Genomic DNA, 9,140 nt, shown 5'->3' on the forward strand with positions numbered 1-9,140 from the left:
TGTGTCGGGTTGCGTCACATCTGAATCGTCAGATTATTGAATGGAAGCTTCATTCGGGCTTTCTTAACATCCCTTGTGAATACATGACGCGCTTGAGTAAATTGTGTACTCCCACGCACATACAACAGAGTATTTCGATGGGACTGTTTATACAATTTTGAACGTCTGTAGATCAACCACCGCTGAAAGAATACATCACGTACCTTTTCTTTCATTCATTTAGGGCCGGTTGTTCAATTTCTGGTTATCACCAGTACATCAGTATCGATAAAGCAGGCTTTGTATTTAACCGGAACTTCTCCCTCCGATTTGTGTTAATCAGACATTGACCAACCGGCCCTTAATCTTCAAAATCCAATAGGTCCCCACAGCGCTCGAGTAGATCCCGATTAACCACCGTGGGCTCCGCAACTAAAAGATATAAATATTTCGTTTGGTGCAAAAATATCCATTTAATAAACTTGCATAAATTATGTTTTATTAAATTTATTAGATTTAATTCCATATTCGTTTACATTAAAACACGCATAGGATTGGATAACGACTACAATTGTAAGCGAACTAAGTCATACCCAGCAAATAGTGACAATGAAAGCAGTCAGTCCCGAAAAGCTTCAAGTTTTTAAAGCAAGCTCCTTTGGCTTTTATGCATATCTACGATTATAATTGTGGCTGAAAGACCTGCTTTGCAGTTTCATCGCTTCTCCCTATCATCAATATTAAATATATTTTCCTTCAATTTTATAATAGCGTTTTAGATTTCATCGTCACTAATTTGCCTGGAATAGGCGTTGTATTTGCATTTGTGTCTACCACTGCTTCCATCTCTCCTATAGTAAAACAAATTTGTATCTTCATTTAACAAAGTTTTCTTGTATAATTTGTGTTGGTGTATTATTTGGGTGTTTGTTTATGGTGTGCGGGTTTTAATTCCGTTAACTCCTTGCATATTCAGCTACCATGAAATAGGTTTTTGAAGCGCCAACTCTGCGATTCAATATCTGAATAAGCAACGTCGATGACTACTTGCAATGGTTGGCTTGGCTTGGTTGTGTGGATTTTAGTTGTGTAATTTTCCTTTGTAGTTCTTCGATTCTTTAAATTAATTGTTATTGATTCGCACGATTAGTATACTAAATATTTTCTTGACTCGATTAACTAACGGGTTTTCAGCGTTCATGTATATGGATGTGTGAGGGGTAGTAAACGTATGTAGTTTTTAGAGAGTATAAATTGATTTTACACTCGAACCCTGTTTAACCATTGTGTCCTTATGTAGCTGATATTGCAAATTTTGACGGCCCAAACGCAAGGCTTCTCTCAGTTTATTCCCAATTTCCAATGCAGCTTCTTCGTTATTGCCATTAGCTGTCCAAATAGCTAAATATGGTTAAAATAAAAATTACAATAAATATATCAGAGGTTCGTAATGAGAAATAGTTAAGCTTACAAATTTTATTATTCTTGCCACGTATGTTTACAACAGCGCCGCAAATCTCATCTGAATGGTCAAACGCTTCACCAATTAAGCAAAGCAACTAAAAATGAAGTAGTGTATGTAGTATACGATATTATCGATTGCATAAACTACAATATGCACTTACAACATCAAGCCACAAATTATCCAAATCTGCCTTAGAACTCTTATTCAGTGTAATAACCCAGCGGCCACCTTGTTTGTTGCCCGCATCCTCCCACATTGGTCTGAAAAACGAAATAAATGTTTGCACATGTAGTTTTATATAAAATCAGACGCTGTATACCTGATGCCTTTCTTAAATAAAGAGTAATCGCTGCCTATTTTGATATCAGATGGAGGTTTGATGTGATTGTAGAGACTGAAAATTAAAGAAAGATGTTTATTTAATTTAGTAATTTGTAGATTTATTTATTCGGACTTTGGGATTGGGTTAAGTATGAGACATAAGATATTTAATACGGGGCAACGTCAAGTTTCCTATAGCGATAAGTTCTATAAAATGCGACTATGATGAGGGCATTAACAGGATTAGAGACTAAGGTGCCGGGAAACATCCATTACTTTTCTTTTGTATATTTTGCTCGTGGTGATATTTGGCCAGCAATTTATTTGAATTTAGAATTTTTATTTATAAGATGATTTGCAAATGAGGCAAGTTGCTTAGGTTTGGTGAAGAAAGTCGAAAAAGTTCCCCAATGGTTTATTATTTAACAAAATTTAAATACTATGTATGTCAAAGAAATTGGCAACAAATAAGCCAATTTTAAGAATGTAAAAAAAAGCGGTAATAACACATGATTTCCATGATTAACACTTAACGGAGGTCGATTGCTGTTCTTGAACTAATAGGTGAAGTAACTTAACCAAGCATTCAGAATGTTTCAAGCGCCATTGTTAACAGATTAAATGGTCAATCGCAGTGTCCTCGTTGCAGCTAATTAAGCTAAAGTATACCTAATTGCAAATGAGTTTCACCCGGCAATACTTTTAGTTGTTATACAACTTAAAATTTGTATGATATAGTGGTTACTTTGAAATTATAACACAATATAAAAATTATAACTAAATAAAGAAATGTATCTATCTTGCATTGTATTTAAATGGCATTACTCACCTCCAAAAGTCTTCAACTGTATCGAAGCTGGTGATTTCGTTTTGCATGTCTTCCCATGACTTCGAGCGATCATTTTCCAAGTACCACAAAGTCCAGGTATTTTGCAGAGGGTGTTTGAAGAGGTGTTCCGTACGCACTTCTTCTTGCTCTTTGTTTTCCTCCTTCGCATCTGGACGACCACTAGCGGGTGTTGGCTGAGCAACAGGCGCAGCGTTCTCCGCAGTTGTGGAATTCTGCAAATAACATAACAAAGCTTGAAGTTAAAATTTATTTGCAATTTTTAACTAAAACAAAAAAGGGAAAAATAATTTAATTACATTGAACAAATTAGGATTTGCGAAATTTTTCTTCCTATGAAAGTCGCTCTGAAACATCATGCCACGAATATCAATCAATCAAATGCACAGTAGCAAACAACTTTTTGTTGGGTCTTTTTTAACTTGAGGGAGGGGCGGTGTATGACAAATGCCTGAAGTAGCTGCTAAAAGCGAAAGTGTGCTGAACGATTCGCGAATACTGTAAGTGATTGCAAAAGCAAGAAACAGTTGTTGTCTTTTGTTGCAGGCCGAGAGACGCAAATCGCAAAGTCTCACCACCAGCAGAGCTCACTCCAACAATTCTACTTCTCAGCTTCCGATCGGAGCTGAGACTGTGTCTCTTGTGCTTCTGCTTTCTAGCTGTAATTGGTTTCACTGGCCTTTTTACTTAGTATTGGCGTGTAGCAAGATTTATTACTCGATCACTGGCTGGCTTATAAGCAGCAGATGCTTCAGTATACTTTGTATATCGGCGGTCCACTACTATATTGTATTTTTTGTGACAGGCGTTGCTGATATTGCTGCTTAACTACTTCGATGGCCTCGCGTGGCTCTTCACTGAGTTGTGCGACAGCAGTGTTCTATTTTTTCTTTTGGTAACGTATAAATATAATATCGCTGTATTTTTTGTTGTTGTTGTGTTTTCCTTTTTATGCTTTGCAATAGCAATTCGGCTGCGAAATCGGTTCTTGGCTTTCACGAATTTTATTTAATCGGGGTTTTTGCAATTTCCAAATCAAGTGGTTTTATTTTTTGTTTTGAGAGAAAATTTTTGTGAACGAAACAAACTGAAGTGAAACGAAATTTTTAATTAAAAGTCCAATAGAAGATTTTTTAATAATTTTTTTCACATTTGAACACATAAATACAAGGCAAACTTGATGCTTTCGAAAAAGTGTTTTTCTTCCAACGACAACGAACAGTGAACACCGAGTACTGTATGCGCAGTGAGCGCAGAGTAAAGTGATTAAAACGGGCCGGCGCGACGGCAACTAAACAATGAGCAAGCAGTCAAATACCATACAAATGTACTTACATATATGAAGTTTATATGTATATTATATACATAAGTATATAGCACGAAGAGCCAAACCTGCCTGAACGTAGACTGCTGGATAGGCAGGGAGGGAATACATATCTATGCATAGAGAGGGAGAGTTCAGTCGGACAATAGAGCAAGCTAGCTGGCAAACAGTCAGGTAGTCAAATATCAGAAAGCTAAGCTCCAGAGATCGCAACGCGATTTGTATATTTTTTGTTCTCGATTTTGCGGCGATATCGTCTTACTGACNAGGTAGTCAAATATCAGAAAGCTAAGCTCCAGAGATCGCAACGCGATTTGAATGATATTTTTTGTTCTCGATTTTGCGGCGATATCGTCTTACTGACTGCATGTCTTCATAAATACATATGTATGTATGTACATATTTGGCTGCCAAAACGATGCACAGTAGTCCAATCCAAAATTGGAACGAGATATTTTTATGTACCTATATTCCTCGGTGACGTTCTTATAAAGAGTATACGATCGTTTAGCTTTCGATTTGGAGCGAGTATGGGTATGTATGTAAATACAGATCAGGCGCTTTGTGAGTATACAAAGTATTTTTCGATCCTTCGGTGATCGGTTCTACGTTACTAAAGCGATGCCAGAAAGGATCGCAAATTCTACACAAACTCCAGCCAAACCTGCTAATAGGGAAAATAAGTAGTAAATATGTTTGTACATTGAATGAAGTGGAAGGAATGAGTACTGAATTTTATTCTAGAACCTTTTTTAATATCAGAGGAATGAAAAAAATTCCTTTAAGAATTTCTAACTGTTGATAAAGGAACCCGGGAAACATATGTAAAGGTTTTTAACAGTTTGATAAATATTTATATACCCTGCAAACCATTNAAGTATTTTTCGATCCTTCGGTGATCGGTTCTACGTTACTAAAGCGATGCTAGAAAGGATCGCAAATTCAACACAAACTCCAGCCAAACCTGCTAATAGGGAAAATAAGTAGAAAATATGTTTGTATATTGAATGAAGTGGAAGGAATGAGTACTGAATTTTACTCTAGAACCTTTTTTAATATCAGAGGAATGAAAAAAATTCCTTTAAGAATTTCCTACTGTTGATAAAGGAACCCGGGAAACATACATATGTAAAGGTTTTTAACAGTTTGATAAATATTTATANATTCTTTTACGAAATTTCGGAAGAATATCTGTGAAGCAACGAAAATAATGGTGCTATATGAAGAATATCTTTCAGAATTTTTCCAGAATTTTCTTTATTTTTCGTACAGAAATTTCTTTACGAGTTCGTGTNGAATTTTCTAAAATGAAATAAATTACGCACACTTCCATTCTTTTACGAAATTTCGGAAGAAAATCTGTGAAGCAACGAAAATAATGGTGCTATATGAAGAATATCGTTCAGAATTTTCTTTATTTTTCGTACAGAAATTTCTTTACGAGTTCGTGTCAACCCCTTCCTATAATTTTCTTTGAATATTCGTAAAAAAAATCGTTACAGAAATGAGATACTCCTAACGATTTCGGGAACTTTGGTTTGCAGGGTATGAATGTCTGTATGTATGTATATCCTTACATATGTACATACATATTTATGTATATATTAAAAAGTTTGCTTAACAGCAATACTAATTAAGCCAATCAAAGCACCTNATTTCCTTAAGATTTCGTGAACTTCGGTTTGCAGGGTAATGCTGCTATGTGAAGAATATCTTGCAGAATTTTTCCAGAATTTTCTTTATTTTTCGTGTAGAGATTTTTTTTTACGAGTTTGTGTCAACCCCTTCATATAATTTTCTTTGAATATTCGTAAAAAAAATCGTTACAGAAATGAGATACTCCTAACGATTTCGGGAACTTTGGTTTGCAGGGTATGTATGGCTGTATGTATGTATATCCTTACATATGTACATACATATTTATGTATATATGTATATTAAAAAGTTTGCTTAACAGCAATACTAATTAAGTCAATCAAAGCACGATGCATATGCACATAGTATGTGCGTATGTGTACACAATATGTATATGTACATAGTTATAACGTCAACTAAGTATGTATGTACTAAAACAAGTTAAGTAAACTAAAACCGTAATCATACTAGGCAGAGTCGAAAATCTGTGTGATGAAGGAATTGAAAGTCTGGGCGGTTAACTGTATTCTATCAGATACGGTTTTTCTCTTATGCTATTAATAATATTTATTTTAATAAATATTACACACATTATATGTACTGCTGCGCTGCAATATGTATGTATGTATATGAGTACATATCTACACATTCATATTATGTATACACATGCCTGCATACTATTACTCAATTTATACATTACACTCTACACGCCACTGCCCCTAATAATACCCGCTCTCCTAAACTTGTTTGTAATTTTATTTTTCGGATCTTTATAATACTCTTTACTTGGTACTGTTCTTTTAGCACCAATTCTTTTAGATCTTTTCTTTACGTTCATACGTCCAAAGTGCGACGTACTCTCATAGCAAACGGATGGTCAAGCGAAGCAACTCGTACAAAAGAAAAACAAACACACGCTGGACGTGCAGTATACTCGTACAAAGAAATTGTTTCGACCCATATGATTCACACACACTGGAATCGGGGAACAAAGTAACGGGAAAAAAAGAAAGCGAAGGCTGCTTCAGCGGAGACTTCCTTTGGCACTCCATGGAAGGTAAGAACCAGCGTTGATGGACTTAAGTAAATGGGTATTGCATGAGGATGAAGAGGAAGTGTATTGAGAAGAAGTCAAAGCACACTCTTGGAGATCAAAAAGAGCATATATATACATATGTACACGTGAGTCATGCCACTCTTTGTGCTCTTTGAGAAACTTTGTGACCAAAATATTTTTTTATTATTTTCTCTTTACCAGTAATCGACTGATAAATCAACAGGGTGTATATTATGGAAAGATAGCGACTACAATAAATGTTTATAACTATACAAATTCTGGCTTATTTTTACATTTTAAATGTCTGCCAACGCAAGTTAAACAAATGCCCAGGTTTCTAAAGAAAAATTACGAAGCTACAAAGGTAACTGCAAATTTATAATTAAAATGCCGTCTCAACATATATAAATAATTTTAGGCAATGGTTACATATCAGTCACGGACCATCACAACAAAACCTATGATATGGTGACGAGGTAATGCAGAACCGTCTATCTTTGTACTGGGTCACTGTGAAGATTCGCCGGCGATATATGCACATATGTATGTATGTACATTTCCAAAGTTTTCACCACATGGCTAATATCAGGCTAAATCTTAACGTGGAAGTCCATGGCGCCCACATTTTGACAGCTAATGTTGGAAGAGGCGGTTCATAGCATCTTCTTTAACGGCACTCCCCCTCCAATTGTAAAAAAAAAACGAGAAACAAGGTTGTTCTTATTAAAAGAGCAAAGAAATGCCTTAAGCACTATCCAGCTCATCGCGTACTCCTTTAACTCTATGTTCATGATGTCAGAAGCCTTATGATCTGCATCTATAATTGCAGCACGGTTCTTTGGGCTCAAACTCACAGAGACGGAAGAAGAAGCTGGCAAGTGACAAAGGCCCTGTGAGGTTTACTATGGCTAATATAGAATCACATATTTTCCAGGAATACCTTAATGTTCTAAACTGGAAATATTAAATGATTAGAAATGGTAATTGTAAATGCCTTGTAAATGCCTTTCAAATGACTACTGACACGAATTTTTCATATTTATATGCATTAATTTAAACTTTAGTATCTGTATGAACACAAAACGATAAAATGATTTTACCTACATACATATCCGTGTTCATATGGAACAGTAGCTTATGTTGTTGTTGTTGTTGTAGCGGCTACAACAACCCCGCCCAGGACGGTTGGTATCTCAGTCGTTGTCGTCAAGTTCCACTAACGGCAACCCTAGGAAGCGTGCAGCTTCTGTGGGGTTTGTCCACAGGGACAAGGCCGTTAGGGTTGTCGGGTTTTCCGGGCATGCGAAGAGATGTTTCGAGTCATGTGGGGTCTCTCCGCATGCCGGACACTCATTCGGCACATCCTCATTCAACCTACTCAAGTAGGAGTTCAACCTGCTGCAGTAGCCGGAGCGAAGTTGTGCTTATGTCGAAAGGCTCGCTTTAATATGCGACATCCGCAGCATACGATTGCGAATGACTTTCTGGCGCCGAGAGGTTGAAGAACTTTTGACAAATAAACGAGCAAGAAATCCTTGCCGTCTAAATAATAAAAGGAATGTTGCATTATACTAAAGCCAGCTTCCCGACATACGAACACAGATATGCATATTCCCTTTTGAGTTATTGATACTTTGCCCACTATGTGACATTCTTTCATAGTATATACTAGGCACTTTATTGTGGAAGAAAATGTTAAGGTAGATAATCCTTCGGTAATTGTATCTGAAGTACATACTGCTACATATAGGCCAACTAAGGTCATAAACATGCGTATGGGCATATGTACATTCCACACACACAGAACTATCTAACTGGTGCATGAGATCTTATTTCCAATTAGATCTGTAGGCGGCGTGGCATGAGGCAATATCTTATCAAATGCAATGCACTTGCCTATTACGTGACTAAGCGATGGGACAATTTATACAGTATTTAACACATCCATTCATAGCCGCGTCAATTAACAAGATACCAGGTAAAGAAAAAAACAATTTATTATATCGTGCCTTGTTAAATCCGGCGCATGCTGTCATGTCCGGATATCACTCACCTTTTCATTTTCGGATAATACCATTGTGATTGCTCGTATTTATATCGAGTTCGAATATATTCTGTTTAAATAATGCACCTGATATTTTTTATTGCATAAAAAATAAACACGTTTATTCCAAACTTATTTTTTATTTGCAATTTTACTCCGAATTCAAGTATTTTCCTGCACTGCGAATTGTGTTGGACGATTCTTGCTGGCNCAATGCGTTCGCAAAGCACTGTTATATTATAAGATTCGACAGCAATGTCGTGTTTTGAAATTCAAGCGCGTATTTTGAATCGGTTAATACAAACATGAGCCGAACAGTTATTATTTTATTTTTCTTTGTACCCAATAAGATACGTGTTCTTTGCTTAATTTTGGTTAATTTCAAGGCGAATTTTGGGTGGGGTTTAGTACCGCTCACCACTATTTCGGGCTATTCCGTCCAAATGGGTGGCCCGATCCAAAAAAAAA

At 36.2% G+C, this 9,140-nt stretch overlaps 1 protein-coding gene across 3 annotated transcripts; it reads right to left on the reverse strand.

Moving 5' to 3' along the window:
• Window positions 1–470: 470 nt before the first annotated feature.
• Window positions 471–8,876, reverse strand: eIF4E1 (eukaryotic translation initiation factor 4E1). 3 transcript variants are annotated; one of them, XR_001849569.1, is made up of 7 exons: window positions 2,912–3,663; window positions 2,595–2,827; window positions 1,764–1,838; window positions 1,605–1,704; window positions 1,451–1,538; window positions 1,164–1,380; window positions 471–1,095 (listed from the first exon to the last, which is right to left on the reverse strand). XR_001849569.1 is itself a non-coding variant. In XM_017636875.1 (7 exons), the coding sequence occupies exons 2-7, from the start codon at window positions 2,969–2,971 to the stop codon at window positions 1,220–1,222; spliced, it is 717 nt and encodes a 238-aa protein (XP_017492364.1). In that variant the 5' UTR covers window positions 2,972–3,110; window positions 3,188–3,663; the 3' UTR covers window positions 471–1,219. The 3 variants fall into 3 exon arrangements, 2 of the variants coding, with proteins under 2 accessions (XP_017492364.1, XP_017492365.1); XM_017636875.1 differs by having other exon boundaries at window positions 471–1,380; window positions 2,912–3,110; window positions 3,188–3,663; XM_017636876.1 differs by lacking the exon at window positions 2,912–3,663 and adding an exon at window positions 8,682–8,876 and having other exon boundaries at window positions 471–1,380.
• Window positions 8,877–9,140: the final 264 nt, after the last annotated feature.

Source organism: Rhagoletis zephyria, unplaced genomic scaffold (assembly GCF_001687245.7).
Source record: "Rhagoletis zephyria isolate East Lansing unplaced genomic scaffold, Rhagoletis_zephyria_1.1 Rzeph_scaffold_19480, whole genome shotgun sequence".
NCBI lineage: Eukaryota > Metazoa > Arthropoda > Insecta > Diptera > Tephritidae > Rhagoletis > Rhagoletis zephyria.

Excerpts from the sequence above, each read along its gene's own strand:
- eIF4E1 (XM_017636875.1), bottom strand. The coding sequence starts at position 2,971 with ATGATGTTTCAGAGCGACTTTCATAGGAAGAAAAATTTCGCAAATCCT. Across the intron at positions 1,839-2,594 it reads ACAGTTGAAGACTTTTGGAG|TCTCTACAATCACATCAAAC; the intron begins GTGAGTAATGCC and ends TTTAATTTTCAG. Across the intron at positions 1,705-1,763 it reads TTATTTAAGAAAGGCATCAG|ACCAATGTGGGAGGATGCGG; the intron begins GTATACAGCGTC and ends TTCGTTTTTCAG.